The sequence below is a fragment of the Centroberyx affinis genome, unplaced genomic scaffold, assembly GCF_046629955.1.
Source record: "Centroberyx affinis isolate AG114_WGS23_722 - 3 ecotype Tasmania unplaced genomic scaffold, CSIRO-AGI_Caff_v1 ptg003868l_1, whole genome shotgun sequence".
NCBI classification, from domain to species: domain Eukaryota; kingdom Metazoa; phylum Chordata; class Actinopteri; order Beryciformes; family Berycidae; genus Centroberyx; species Centroberyx affinis.
Window position 1 is genome coordinate 39,841 of NW_027281712.1, and position 14,762 is coordinate 54,602.

At 42.4% G+C, this 14,762-nt stretch overlaps 1 protein-coding gene across 1 annotated transcript; it reads left to right on the forward strand.

Annotated features, from left to right (window-relative positions):
* The first annotated feature begins 452 nt into the window (after positions 1-452).
* rilp (Rab interacting lysosomal protein) lies at positions 453-11,833 on the forward strand. Its single transcript, XM_071541415.1, has 8 exons — positions 453-1,136; positions 2,692-2,815; positions 5,153-5,274; positions 6,676-6,861; positions 7,086-7,255; positions 8,018-8,140; positions 8,553-8,636; positions 10,232-11,833. The coding sequence occupies exons 1-8, from the start codon at positions 801-803 to the stop codon at positions 10,356-10,358; spliced, it is 1,272 nt and encodes a 423-aa protein (XP_071397516.1). The 5' UTR covers positions 453-800; the 3' UTR covers positions 10,359-11,833.
* Positions 11,834-14,762: the final 2,929 nt, after the last annotated feature.

Genomic DNA, 14,762 nt, shown 5'->3' on the forward strand with positions numbered 1-14,762 from the left:
TGTTAATTTTATTTCAGAGGGGAAACTTTAGCAGGGCGGATACTTGGTGATATGGGGACTTGAACCCAGGTCCTCCAGGTGAAGGACTTTCACCCTTCTGCCAAACACTATCTCTTTTGTTTTCTTGTAACTGGCAACATATCCCTCCCCGCTTTATGAAATTATAATTTATCACAAGATATGGTTGTCAGTCTTGAACAACTGCTTTATTTAGGTTATTTAAGAGACATTTATTCGACAGTATATTCCAGATCAATGTTTTGATTTGCCAGGACTACAGAGGAAATTAAATTTGTACGCTCTGTTGCATACATTACCCTACGGTCGACCTGGCAGTCGAGTATTATGCGTGTAGCTGTTCTCGTATTACATTGGTCAGAAAAGTAGGAGGATCCTGCAGCGAGTCTGGGGCTTGAGAGACTGCAGGATTGTCGTGTGCCACAGTAGTCGTGTACTCGATGTACTTTAATTTCTTTGCAGCTCTACATTTATGTGACCGCGCCGATAAAATGCGTGACGTGTTGTCGGAAGAGGAGCAGGTCAAGTTCAGACGTGTCGGTGGCGTGGGCTCGGCAATGTTGCGAACCAAGTTTAGACCAGTGCTGCATGGGTTTGTCTCGAATAATCCATGAAGGTGTTGTTTTCATATTCAGAAATTGCACATTTTGTTCGTCCTCTCGCGTCTGTTTTACGGTTGGCTGTCATGCCACGCGCACGAGTCTAGTCTCACTTTCGATAGTTGATAAGGTGCGCATCTAGTGTACTTGTCTGACTGGGTTCAGACCGTAGACTGTTCAGACATGGAGAGCACTGAAGAGCATTCAGAAATCAAAAAGACAGACTGTTTTGATAGGACGTGTTCAGCCTTAACGGTGGATGATGTGTACGAAATTGCCAAATTGATTGGCACCGAAGTGGAGAAACTGATCGATGGCTACGGCAAAGAGAGTGCCGTAGGACTAGTGCCAAAAGTAGTCAAAGTATTGGAGCTGTTGGAGAGCTTTGCATCGAGGAACCATGCACACAAACTGAGGGAAGAGGAGCTGTTGAAAACCTTCGAGACGATACAGCTACAGCAGCAGAAGAAACGTGCCGTGAAGGAAAGCGAAGAGGGCAAGGACAGGAATGAATTGCGGGTGAGTAAGATGGTAGCTTTTAATCCTCCACCACGTTGTAAACAATGATGGATGCATCGAAGGACGTTGCAGTTAGAGTGGTTGCAATGGCAGTGCTATAGCAGTGTTACAACGGTCTACTTCCAATGTCCTGTTTAATGTGCTTGCTACTTGACGTAAGTGTAGTGCGTTAGGACATGTTGACGTTTCAGACGTTTCACTCACAGTGTAAGCCAGCTCCATAACTGCCAGACCAACATGAAAATATGGCCACCGCCTTCCCCAGTATTGTGAAAACATTTCCATATTTATGTATAACACAACGTATAGTCCCGGTACTCAATTTTGATTGGCTGAGTCACGTTCGAAGCCGTTATACCAGATAAACACACACCTGTAACCACGAGCTTAACCACATATCAGCTAGTTCAGATATTAATGCGCTACTCTAAATCATCACCTCACACGCTATTTATGTCGCCTGGCAACCACGTTGTCTACTACTACTACTACTGGGCTACTACTACTGTTCAAGAACTATATTATTTGGCGGAAGAGGAGCAGTCATCACTAACGTTATATATCTTTATTTAAGTCTTTTGTTTGTAAACAAAAACATTGAACAGTCTTTCGTTTTATGGCGTACACCATACTCCAGCTCCTCACAGCAAGCGTATGTTACCGACGTTTTATAAAAGCTATAAGCTAGTCCGCACAGCGAGTTTTAGAACAGTTAAAAGTGTTGTTAGGCACAACGTGAATACAGTATGGAACACATTATTATGTTGCACTGCTATGAAGTGTTTCTAACCACCATGTTCATGGGAAATACCCCAATTTTCCAGCAGTTTCAACAAGTCATGCTTTATTGCATCTCAGTCGGTGACATAAACAATAATGCTGTTTATGAGTAGAGGAAGAGGGGTGGTGTTACTTCTGTCTACCACCATCCTAACCACACAGCAGGGCACTTATGAATGACTACAGTATTGTGAGATTGTGACAAATCATCTTATAAATGCATTTAAAAAAAACACACAAAATGAGCAAAATCTTCACCTTGCAATGTTTTGACCACAGTAATGTTTTTTTCCCCTCTATGTAAATTTGCATTGTTGCCCATTCTGTACTCCATCATATGAAGTCTATTCAGACATAGCTTATCCCTCAGCACGCCCAACCCCTTACAGTCTATGGTCTAACCCTTTAATCTTTATAAACATTTAGTATCAATGTAGTGTAGACAAGTGTCGGTCTGGTTAGTGCTGAGAGTGGATATGGAGAAGGGTGGCTGTGGGAAGTCAGAATTTAGATTTTGAGATCTCTGTCCACTGTCTTGGATCTAATTCAACAAAAAATCTGTAGTTGGAAGCACTTGATTTATAACAAAACGAAACACCAGCTCCCACACACCCTGTTTTCCAAGCTAAGACAGGTTTCTAAGTAGTCTCTCGGAGTTAAACAGCACAAGGGACAGCCACATCAGATCCTGTTTATTCTTAAATTTAATTGGTTCAGAGTGCGCCTCCTTTCCCTGAGGTGCTGATTGACAGTCAGGCTCCTCTCCTCTGAACAGGAGCTGCAGCAGAAGCAGGAGCAGTGGAGGAGTAGGTGTGAGGAGCTGCAGGTCCAGGTGCAGCAGCTGCAGGTGGACAGGGAGGAGCTGCGGAGCAGGCTGAAGGGCAGCCATGCCCAGGAGGGTATGTCCCAGGGTTTTGACATGCATGAGGCACATTAGTGTCTTTTTGAATACTTAAATTAAAAATGTAAATTATCCTATGTCTTTGTTATTGTTTGCTTGCATGAGGTTTGTACATTATTTCCTGAATGAGTTCCAAAAATCTTTTGTTGTTGTTTTGCTCCAAAAGTAGTTCCACACTCCTACACTGTTTTTTGTGTAAAACCAGCCCCACTTGAGATGTTAGCACATAAACCTCTCATATAGCCAGAGGGAATCCTATCGGTGAGAGTTGAGTGGACATTTAAAATGTCTGGGATAGTCAAGTCAACCTTGATCATTTTAGGATGGCTAGAAATCCCCAGCATGTGTTTTAATAGTTTTCACACAATGTAAAACGAATGCAGACGTCACATAAAATACTCTAGCATGCTTGACATCCCACAGCTTTCAAAAGCACTGCTAACATTAGGGATGCACCGATCCAGTATTCAGTAGCGGAATTGGATCCTTAACCAAACTATTTATTTATTTATTTTGTTTCCCCACTTGAATCCATGTATGTAAATTGACATAAAAAACGACTTGCCGTGAGCAAGTGTTGTCAACCACTTATCGCAGTGTGCCGCATAGTTTGAAAGCAGCTCGATAGCAATCATGTCTGCAGTCAGGCAGTTGTTTAAACGGGAGCCTGAAAGCAGTCCAACAGGTAATTGTAATGTATTTGCAATGCATGTGTTTCAAGGGGTGGCAGCAGCAGAGCTAATTACAGTACCACTAATTTAATCAGGCACTTGAAGACACCTAATTTGAAGGAGTACAACCAGTTGTCACAGGTGGTAGGTGAGCAGTCTGCCCTCAAGCAGCAAACATGAGAGGAAGCGCTAAAAAAATGAGGTAAAATACCCCATGACATTGAAAAAGCCAACAAAATAAAACAATTAAATTATAGAGTTTAATGCCATTGGGCTGAATAATGGTTTGTTAAAGCATATAATCTACATTTGACATCTACTCCATCAGTATTGCTTAATAATAGGATAGCTATGATAAAGTGGATCATAATAGTATTACAGATATTACACACACCCTTTCTCATACGTATTCACTGACATTTCCCATCACATAGAAAACATCCCATATTAACGTGAGCCGGGGGGATGGAGTTGCTTTGCTGACTCATATTTTCTTGCAGTGACAGGAAAGATATTCTGACATAATAATATTGTGATTTATTTGACAAGAGACCATGTGGGAAGTGAATGTGACATTAAGTTTGTGTGATGAATGTGATTCCTACATTGGGCTTCCATGCTGCCTTTGGCTGGGGTGAATTTCAAATATATCTGTGCTCTAGATTTAGTAGAAATTTACAAACAGTATGTTTGCTCTGGAATTTGTGTCTTTGTGTTTAACAACTACTTAAACTGGTGGAAAGGTGACATCCCAGACTTTGTGCTTGTTTGTCAGAAATTCAAACCTGGAAGACAAACAATAAACGACAGTGCCTTGTAGTATTATTAGATGATGTGGTTCAGGATAAACTAGGTCAAACCAGTTTTGGCCAGACAGAATTAGGATAGATGCTCTGATTGTCAGTCTTATATAATGATTAACCTGTGAACCTAATGAATTACCTGTGTTAATGTTATAATTTAATGTACTATGTTGGTTGAGAGTTGGAAAGTAAAGTCATGTGCAAAGGTTTTTGCCCCCCTGAACTTTTGTACTCTTGCTTCACCCTTCATCAGAAATCTCCCTTCCACTTGAAAATACACAGGGTCTGCTCTCTTTTCTTGGTCTCATATCAGTATGGAAGTCAAGTGGACAGTGTAAACTACACAGAAAGTCAGTTTTGCCTATAATTTAGCACCCAGAATAGGAATATTTAGTGGAAAAAGTGGTATATTTTCATCCCTGCCGTCCGTCTATACAACTTTGTCAGTTTGATAAATTCCACAAATTTTCTCGCTGTGTCTCATGTGTAGCCCCAGGTCATTGTTTGTGATCAATTTATTGTTAATCAATGAAATAATTTACTTTATAATGCATCATACAACATTGCAGATCGGTAAAGTGGCCATCAACATACAACATGACTTATTCCATGACTCAATAATGAATCAATCAGTTGTTGATTATCCTCATTGTAAATATGGAAGTGAAATGTTAGTTATAGACAGAAGTCTATTGGCAAATACAGAATGGGAAGGAAAAACGTTTGTTTTAGGGCTCGGGTGTTTTCTTTGCTTTCCCTTTTGCTTCCTCTCTGCTGGATTTTGGTGGACAGCATCAAGTTGAGATTTTATGGTGTGTGTGTGTGTGTGTGTGTGTGTGTGTGTGCGTGCGCGCGTATCAGACCGTGTTCAGCGGCAGGAGAGAGAGGTGATGCTGAAGCTGAAGGAGGTGGTGGACAAGCAGAGAGATGAGCTGAGGGCCAAAGTCCAGGAGATAACCACCATCTCCAAAGAGGTGGAAGCGGTAAGGAGACACAACACACACACACACATTTAAAGGCACGCATGTATGCACAGAGACGCACACAGACATATGCATGTGAAGTAGCAGGAGGTGTCTGTTTAAGTCATTCCTCTGGTAGAAATGCTTTCCTTCATTTAATTCAAGAGCTTGATTGGCAGCACGGCCATCTTTCATGCTGGCAGGTGCAAGGACTCGAGACTTCTTCTAGATCAGAGAGAGACTCACTAGAGAGGAAGCTGTGGTCTTTGCTACTTTGCATGACACCTGCTACACATGGCCACACACAAAAAAACACACAACCACATGCATATTTATGAATGTCGTTACAAAGGTCCGTGCCCTAGTTTCATATCAGCCGTGTTGCCTCACACAAAGAACTGTGCTTTATATTACTGGCATGCTCATTTCTCATTCCCTCACCTTTAGACATATAACTTTGCAACAGTTAGACACACACACACACACACACACACACATTAACTACCCAATCACACATTACATAAAGACAAATCATACCATGCAAAACAGACTACTTGTGTCCATGAGATGGTTTCAGTATCTCGTCCAGTGAGAGGACTTAGGACTGGAAGACAGGAACTGTTCGAACTGTGAGCGAATGAGGGAAGAGCGTTGAGATAATCATTGTATTTACTGGCTGACGGTTGAGCCACACCTTTGGAGTCAGGACAAGTCCAGGCAGTGGCCTCACTCCACTACTCACAGCTGCTGGGTGTGTGTGTGTGTGTGTGTGCGTGCGTATAAGAGTGTTTGCACGTGCGCATGCAGCAGTAGAGTAAGCTTCATTGCCACATGATTTTAACAGCGGCCATAACTGGGCGTGTGTATTTGTTTATGCTTCATGCTCTTTTCTCGCAGAATCATGTGACTGGAGTGAAAGACAGAATGTTGAAAAACAGCACATGGTCAGCTAAGCTCGTTTCTCTGTTTGCTCAAATGGATGCCTAGAATTTTTTTCCCTCTTGAAATGAATGCTACTCTTGTCTTGAATTTCTGTAGCCTCATTCCTCTCCCTCCGCAGTCGTTCGGTCTGAATCCCATGTGTGGGGTCATTTCACCCCACTCATTTGCTACTATTAATATTAGGCATATAACCAAAACACATATTTGTGAGATCTTAGTTTGCCTTTTGGACAGGAACTTGATTTGGTCCTGGCTTATTGGTTTGACTCACATCTAACAGTGTATTTACTCTAGCTACAGGTGGGAGTTTGGGAACTCTGTGTCTGTGTGCAGTTAGGCAAATTTGACTCAAACCTGTCTATAAGTAGGTCTACTGCTCATGGTTTAAACCTGGGAGTTCATGTCCATCTGTGTGTGTGTGTGTGCGTGTGTGTGTGTGTGTGTGTGTGTGTGTGTGTGTGTGTGTGTGTGTGTCTGCAGCTCCAGGAGCAGTTGGAGCGCTTCATGAAGATGAATGGGGAGCTGCGCCACAGGCAGAGTGTGCTGCAGGCCCAGCTGAAGAGCACCGTGGAGAGGAAGGCCGACATGGAGGCCGACCTCAAAGAGAAACACCAGCAGATAGAAAACCTCCAGGCTCAACTGGACAAAGCCAACACTAGCAGCCCTGTAAGGAGTGTGTGTGTGTCTTGTGAGCACATACATGCACCTTACACAGAATGGATGATTACTGTTTATGTTCCTTTTTATATTCCATGTCCACTGCATAATACATAATATTCTACTTGTTGTGTCTGTTTGTATGAAAGTGTGCTCTTGTTTGGAGTCGTTTGGTTGGAGTAGTTTGGATGAACCTAGCAAACGGCCATCACAATTCTCTGTTCTCCCATCAGTCCAGTCCGTCTCAGACGTCTCTGCAGCCGACGGAGAAGCTGGCGGTCAACCAGAAGGATCCGGATCAGCCGTGCTTCACTAAGAAGGAGGTGCGCGACATGCTGTTCGAGAGGAACGAGCTCAAAGCCAACCTGTTCCTGGTCCAGGAGGAGCTCAGCTACTATCAGAGGTGGGTTTGCTCAATGTGTGTGTGTGTGTGTGTGTGTGTGTGTATGCGTGTGTGTGTGTGTGTGTGTGTGTGTATGCACATTGTTCTTTTACTATGCTTGTAAGAACCAGTTTTAGTTTTAGACCTTCTGAGGCAGGGAATTTTTGTGAATTCAGGTCAGTTTGACCGGTCCTCTCTTCTTCATGGGGTGACTATAGGTTAGGTCTAGGTTTAGGTTTAACATTAGAACTAGGATTAGTTTCAGATGTATTTTTTAAATTACTTAGAAGTAGCCAAGTGAGTGTGACAGCGTCAATGCAGATAGCCTACATAATGTGCTAGGGGCAAAAATAAAAGTCAAGGAAAAGTTCAAATAGCAGAGGGAGGTAGGAGAGAGGCAGAGGAGGAAGTTAGGGTCGACTACTCGTCTTTCTTAATGACTCTGCATTATATTGTTATCCATTTTTACCATTTTACAGTCTGCTAACAGAAATGTATTTGAGTAAACAGAGCTAACATCATGACAAGCCAACTAAAATGCAAAATTACATTTTTAGATTTGATTCACCGACTACTAAAATTGAAATGTTTTGCATGGGTGTTTACGATCAGGAGAGACACACATTTCTCGCTGGCCTGTTTATCCCGCTTAGCTCTGCTGCTTCTTTGAGGGAATCTATGATGAATATGATTTTCACTCATAGATTAAATATAATTTAAAAATATAAATATTGATTTGTGTGTGTGTGTGTGTATGTGTGTGTGTGTGTGTTTTGTCTGCAGGGAGATTCTGAATGATGAGAGGTGCCCAGGCTTCCTCCTAGAAGCCGTCCGCTCTGCGATCAGGAAACAGAGAACAGTCATCAAGGCCAAGATGCTGGGCATTCCTGTGGACGAATGCAGCAGGTCTCTCTCTCTCTTTCAGTCACTCAGTCGCTCTTACACACACACACACACACACACACACAAAGCAAAAGAACAATCAGTGAAACATACACTTACCCGATTTAATACTCCCAAATATACAAGGACACACTCTCTCCCACACACACTCACACTCAAAATCTTGCTTTCATTAATCCCTAACCTTAACTTTAAGTCTGTCTTCAACACTAACCTTAGCTCCAACCCCGAACTCACCCCTCTTATCTGAAACTGAATCATGAAGTAATCCTTTCAGAAGTGTGGTCAGAACTATTTCAGAAGGGAGGTGATTTTTGGATTGTTTTCTGTTTGCTGAGGAAATAGTACACACACACACACACACACATATAGAATTTTTCACAGTTTCACGGTTTTCATTTCCCATTCTCTCTAGTGACGAGGAGGAGAAGGGTCCTCTGTTTGAGCAGAGAGAAGTCGACACCACTGACAAACCAGCTGAATCTCGCATTCGAAACCTGTAAGTACAACTTCCCCCTACGCTGTGCCACTCAGATCTCAGCAGTACGAAACAAGAACACTTTTCATGTTAGCAACAAAGAAGATATACGTATACAATAGCAACTTGCAGTGTTTCCCTCTCACTTCTTTGGTTGCAGTGGTGGTTGGATAATTTTGGTTCAGCATCTGTCCCTGTTTATGTTTTTGTTTGGAGAAAATATACATGCTTACTGTTGCAGCCGTGGCAATTTTCTTGCTTCAGTAGCGCTCCACTGCGCACCTTCTTAACTCTTATTACAAGGTTTTTAATTGGATAGAAGAGGAATGAGGTTCCTTTTTGGACAGACCGGTGTGTCTACTTTCTCCTGCTCCTAGTGTCTAGATAGATAGATAGATAGATAGGGGAAATTGCAATGCCACTGCTGAATCACTGTTAATCAATGTTAATATAGAGTCTTAATTTCTCTGGTTATTTAATACAAAACACACAGGATGTTTACACAGTCTGCCCTCAGCCCAGTAGAGCTCACTTCAGCACAAGTGAACAGACTGCTTCATACGCAGCTTACATCATTTAACAGACCAGTAGATGAGTTTTAGTTCTCATAGCAATGTTGAATTGATGACGCAAATATCAAATTGACTTTACAGACGAGGTCTCGAGGCAGCAGGCACAGGATTATCTTTATAGATTATGGTTTTTTTTGTGGCATTTTTGCTTTGCACAGGATTTTCCCTGGCACATGATTTAAGTCCTTAAAATGTGTTACCTTAGTAATAGGGGCATAATCAAATGTAATTTGAATTTCATGTTCTAGGTATTGATTAAGCAAATCTAAGTAGATAATAAGCTGCCTCTCCGGTTGTGCAAGATATTGTCACCCATAAATTAAGTCAATATGATGTAGTTATTTTCCATGCATTATTCTATCTAGGGCTTCCAGATCTAGCTATTTGATTAGGTCTGTTTCATTAGGATTTAGCATATGGGTGTTTGACCACACTTCAGGGGCTGTCCCTTCACTATAGTGCCTATACCTATTACTAGAAACTTGTATGTGTTAAGACAGAGGGCCGAACCAGCTCCAACTAATGATGGATAGAGACTGGGAATGACTCTACTAAAGTAAGACTTGCAGGAATGGAAATTTTACTTACTTGTTAGGCAAGTATTTTGAGTTTGGGTTAGTGAAACCGTGCTCACGAGTGAGAATTTGATTAAAGGACAATGGAGAATGTAGTTGACTAGACTCGCCTGGTTAGCATTGTGAATGCAACCTGTGTCTTTTTTTTTTTTTTAGTGTTTTGGGGGCATTTTTGCCTTTATTAGATAGGGAAGACTGTGAGAGAGTGGATGACATGACAAAGGAAGCACCACAAGTCGCTAAATAAGAAACGAGTAAAATGGAACAAAAAACAAAATTACTCACAACCACCATTGCTATAAAAATTAAAGAGGAAACACACGTCATCTGTGAATTAAAGTACTGGCCCCATCCCTCTCATGCTGCTGACACCGCCTCTGACCTCAGAGCTTCGTTCTCTGTCCTGGCCTATATTTAGCTCTAAGCCCTTACAGCCGATCTGACCTCTTGTCTACTCTGTCGGCTGCAGCTTCGGTTTCCTGACGCGGTCTGGCAGCAGCCGGAGCCCCACCCACATGAGCAGCTCCGCCTCCAGCTGGGAGATCATCGGAGACTCGGAGGCCAACGGGGAGGCAGAGCAGCGACCGTCTCCCTGAGCCCGGGACCTTCGTCTGCACGTCGTCTGGAAAAAAAAGCAGCCCCCTTTTCACTTGCTTGCAACTTTTCACTTGACTTGAATCACAGAATCTGTTGTGGCTCAGGAAAAAGTTACGAGGACAGGGTGGAGTTTTGACTACATGAAGGCAGCCCAAGTGTGTCCTGAAAAACCTTACCACACAAATGACACTACCAGACTGTAAGGAAAGTATATGTTGTCTTACACTTAACAAGCCCTTCGCTCTCGCTCTGGCACCCCTTGTTTCTTTTTCTTTCTTTCTTTCTTTCTTTCTTTCTTTCTTTCTTTCTTTCTTTCTTTCTTTCTCAGGAGGGCTTAATGAGAGGAAAAGTGATCAGCTATATATGGTACAGTGTACCACAGTATTAAGAGGGAAACATTTTAAACTGAGACAGAAAGAGATTCTACCTTTTGTGTGATTCAAGTATTTACACAACAAAAATGTTAGTCTTCATTGTAGGGAATTTTTTATTATCGGGCTTGTATATCTAAGAAGTTCTTGAAAAATGGGTTACGACTCATAGATATTTGTATAGATCTTTTAACTTTTTTTAAAAACCAAAGATATTACCGAGAAATATTCTGAATTGAAACTATCCACACAGTAGTAATGTGGAAACAATCTAATAAAATACACCTCTGTTCCACAAGAAGGCACTGGTTCATTTTAACAACTAACAATCAAGATTTTACCAAGAATTCAACATGTAACATTTACCTCAGTAGGGGAATTTTTAAGCCATGTGTTTACCCATGTTTGGGTATTTGTCATTACTTGTTACTAATAGCACTTTCATGATCATCAAGTAAAAAGCAACTTCTATTACCAATCTCTTCCATTGTATCTGTGGATGCACTGTGTCCCCTGAGCCTTAATTCACTGCTTGTACATGTATTAATGAAATTCTGTTTTTATAAATTTCAGTCGTCAATCCTTGCACAGAGCATAAGGCCTTTGGCTGGCGTGTTTTTGATGGTGGTGCCATAAGTGTAGGCGGGTGCATGCATGTGTGTGTATGCACACGTGTGTTACCGGCCTCTGCAGGTTGGCTACTTTACTTTTAAAAGGAAGTATGCGCTTCCTTTGCGGAAATGAGACATGGTGTGTGTTGGGGTTTTTTCCTTTTTTTTGCTCCCACCATCTTCAGCTGACAAGTTAACACAGACAAACCTCACTGGCTGTCTGACCCCTCTGTCCCCCTTAAAAGTCTGTCATAGTGGTACGCAGATATCACAGACCAGTGGCATTCTGCTGGCAATGTACAACCTTCCAATCAGACCATATTTTCCTACAATACTGTGTGCACAATTTATTTTTGTAAGCATGTTTTTAATGGAAAGGAATGGATTAAAGATCTCAATTGCAATGTAACTTTGAATTTTATTGAATGTGTGATCAAACTTTGAAATGTGTGTGTGTGTGCCTCTATACAATGTATAGTTACAATAAAGGAAACTACAACATTAAGGCTTCCCTCAGTGATATTTTTACAAACAATTTTACAAACTCAAGAGAGAAGCGTGGCCATAGTGGAAGACGGTGTCTCTCTCAAAGGGCAGCCATGGCCTAAAGGTCAGAAAAATGGGCTTGTGGCTGGATGGTTGATGGTTGAAATTCCCAGAATAGAAGAGAGGGGGATTCTGGGAAGGGCACTCAACATCGACCCAAGAGGTGCCACAGAGAAAGACACAACCCCCGAACTGCTCAGTGGTCAACATCAGAAGACTGGGATTGTACTATGCAGCTTTTAAATGTGAATGTATTTAACTACGAGTGAAAAGCAAGCCATTTGCAGCATACTTTCCCTGAAAAAATAAACCAAACAAATGTATCATGGGATGACGGTGGTCACTTGGCCAGTGATTTGTTTTCCTAACCTACTTAGGGATGATCGGGTTGATTTCATGCAAGGAAATTGAGTGCAGAGCCGCCGTAGCTCTTCACTGTGGCAGCGATTAAAAGATGGCACTTCTTTCATTTTGACCGTGTTCTTTACACTGCAAAAGCTGTCCGTCCATCAAAAAGCTATTTAGTTTCATCAGTCTTCGTATTTTTCTTAATAGAAGTGAAAAGTTCTGCCAATGGGGTCAGATAATTTCACTTGTCTCACTTGTTTCAACTACAGTGAACAAGCACCAACAACATTTGTTTTGTCCCCCCTTATTACGTTATTGTACCCTGTAAGTATGCAGTAATTACAAAAACAGTTACACCATAACTACCTTATAAATCTCTCATAATTACATTAAATTGTTTTGTAGTTGTTTTGTTTAGTGAAAAAACAGCTACATTTAGAATAAATATTGATTATATTGTTAGTAATAGAGGTATAGAAAATGTTAATGGTCAACATATATTTACTAATTCCATTACACTTTCACTGCTTTAGGCTACAGGTTACCCATAACTGCAGGAATAAAGGTGTGTTTTGAAGAAATGCTCAAAGACACTATAACAGTAGTGTGCAAAGAAATGTATTCAAATAAAACGATTCAGTTGTTCAACTGTAAAGTGGATAGGAAGACGACAGGAGTTCAGAAGTGGACTGCAGGTGAGAGGCTGTTCAAACAGGGCTTTGGCTCATCTGCTTCTATCTGGCAGGTCTGTTGGAGCGGTGTGTCTGCTGTTGCAGCCATGTTAGCAGATTTCTTGTTCTTCCTCTGGAATATGCGGGATAGCCAAGAAAAGAAGCTACGCTTCTTCTTCTTTGGTTTTGTCGACAGGCTGTCTTTGGCACTGGAACTCTGAGGTCCTGTAGGTTCGACCAGTGAAAGTGTAATTTCCAGGGTCAGACCGGACAGATCCTTGGTGTCCTTTACAGTTTCAACCACAAGGCTTGGTGGAGCTTTGACCTCAACCTGGATGGCTGGAGCCTGGGACTCCTGAAGCAGGTTGGTTGATCCTTCCTCAAGCAGGTGAATCAGGGTGTATTCAGCAAGAGAAACGGGGAGAGCCTCCTCTTAAGTGGAGTTATTGTCAGGTCCAGCGGAGAGGACAGTGACTTTTGTTCCCTCACAACATTCAGGTTGATACAGGATGGGGACAGAGCTTTCAGCAGCTGCCTCAGTCTGTGCACAAGAGTCGACCGTTTCCCTCTTGATGATAAAAGGACGTTGTTCTTCCTCCTTCTCCAAGTCCTGGAGGAACAGCATCAGTTTAGAATCAGCTTTGACGATTGGCTCCCATTCATCAAGATGATCTTGAGTAGGGGCATGGGGTGCAGCGCAGGCAGCCATAAATGTAGAACTCACTGTTGAGGAAGCAGAGATGTGCTTTTCACCAAGTTCCTCCTCCTCCAGGAGGACTGAGAGGAACTGCATCAGATGAGAATCAGTGCTGCTGACAACAGGTTCCCATTTGTCAAGCTGGTCCAGAGTCTGCCCATGCTGTGGGGAGCAGCCAACTGCAAATCTAGAGAGATGTGATGAAGCATAGAGGAGCTCCTCACCACATCCCTCCTTCTTCAAGTCAAAGTGGGATTTGACCAGTGGCTCCCACTCATCCAGGCAGCCCAGCATGGATCCACAGGGTGAGCAGCAGTCAGCCACAAATCCAGATGTGTCACCTGGGGGGGCATAGAGGTATCTCTTTCCAACTGCCTCCAGGTGGTAGTCATCGTCAAAACCAAAGGGGGAGTGCTGAAGCTGACTCAGTCTCTCAATGATTTTGAAGTCATCAGTCATTTGAGCCTCATGGGATGAAGCCTCAACAAAGCGGAGCAGGTTGGATTGAGCCTCAACATGCTGAGCTGGGTGGATGGATGCTCCAGCATTACCTAACACTGTGACTTCAGTCATGAGAGGAGACTCTTTCTCTGTGGGAGGAAGGTCTCCTTTGTCCATATCCAAGAGATGTTTGTATGCTGATGAAGCTGTGCTGACTATTGGTTCCCATATATTGAGGCTCTCAAATCCACAAGCAGGTTTGGAGCCGAGACCAACAGCAGACTGAGGTGAAAGGTCACAGTTGAGCTCAGCAGGAACTCCAGATAAACTAGAGGCTTCAGCATAAAGGTACTGCTCCTTATTCAGGACTTTCACAAACATGCAGTTGATGTTTTCATGGCGATCGTCATTAAGGGCATTGAGTTGAGTGACCATTTGCATGGATGCTGAAAGAAATGCAATGGCAACAATAATCAAATAACCATAAGGCCACCTGATGTAGCTTCATTCAGGGTAAACATGCTTCATCATAGCTTCATCTTATGCCTTTCATCATAGTTTTATTTCAACAACAAATCTAACTGTGAATTTACAATGTAAATCAAACTATAGAAGAACTGGAAACAAAAGTAACAAATCTAAGCTGTCAAGCATGGGAGATCGTGCCTTTTCGTCTCTGGGGCCACGTTTGTGGAATCAGCTCCCAGGAACGATTAGG

What these genes read in the sequence shown, in the direction of transcription:
- rilp (XM_071541415.1), top strand. Translation starts at nt 801, where the DNA reads ATGGAGAGCACTGAAGAGCATTCAGAAATCAAAAAGACAGACTGTTTT. An exon ending in AGGACAGGAATGAATTGCGG is followed by an intron (nt 1,137 to 2,691) that starts GTGAGTAAGATG and finishes TCCTCTGAACAG; the next exon opens with GAGCTGCAGCAGAAGCAGGA. An exon ending in TCTCCAAAGAGGTGGAAGCG is followed by an intron (nt 5,275 to 6,675) that starts GTAAGGAGACAC and finishes GTGTGTCTGCAG; the next exon opens with CTCCAGGAGCAGTTGGAGCG.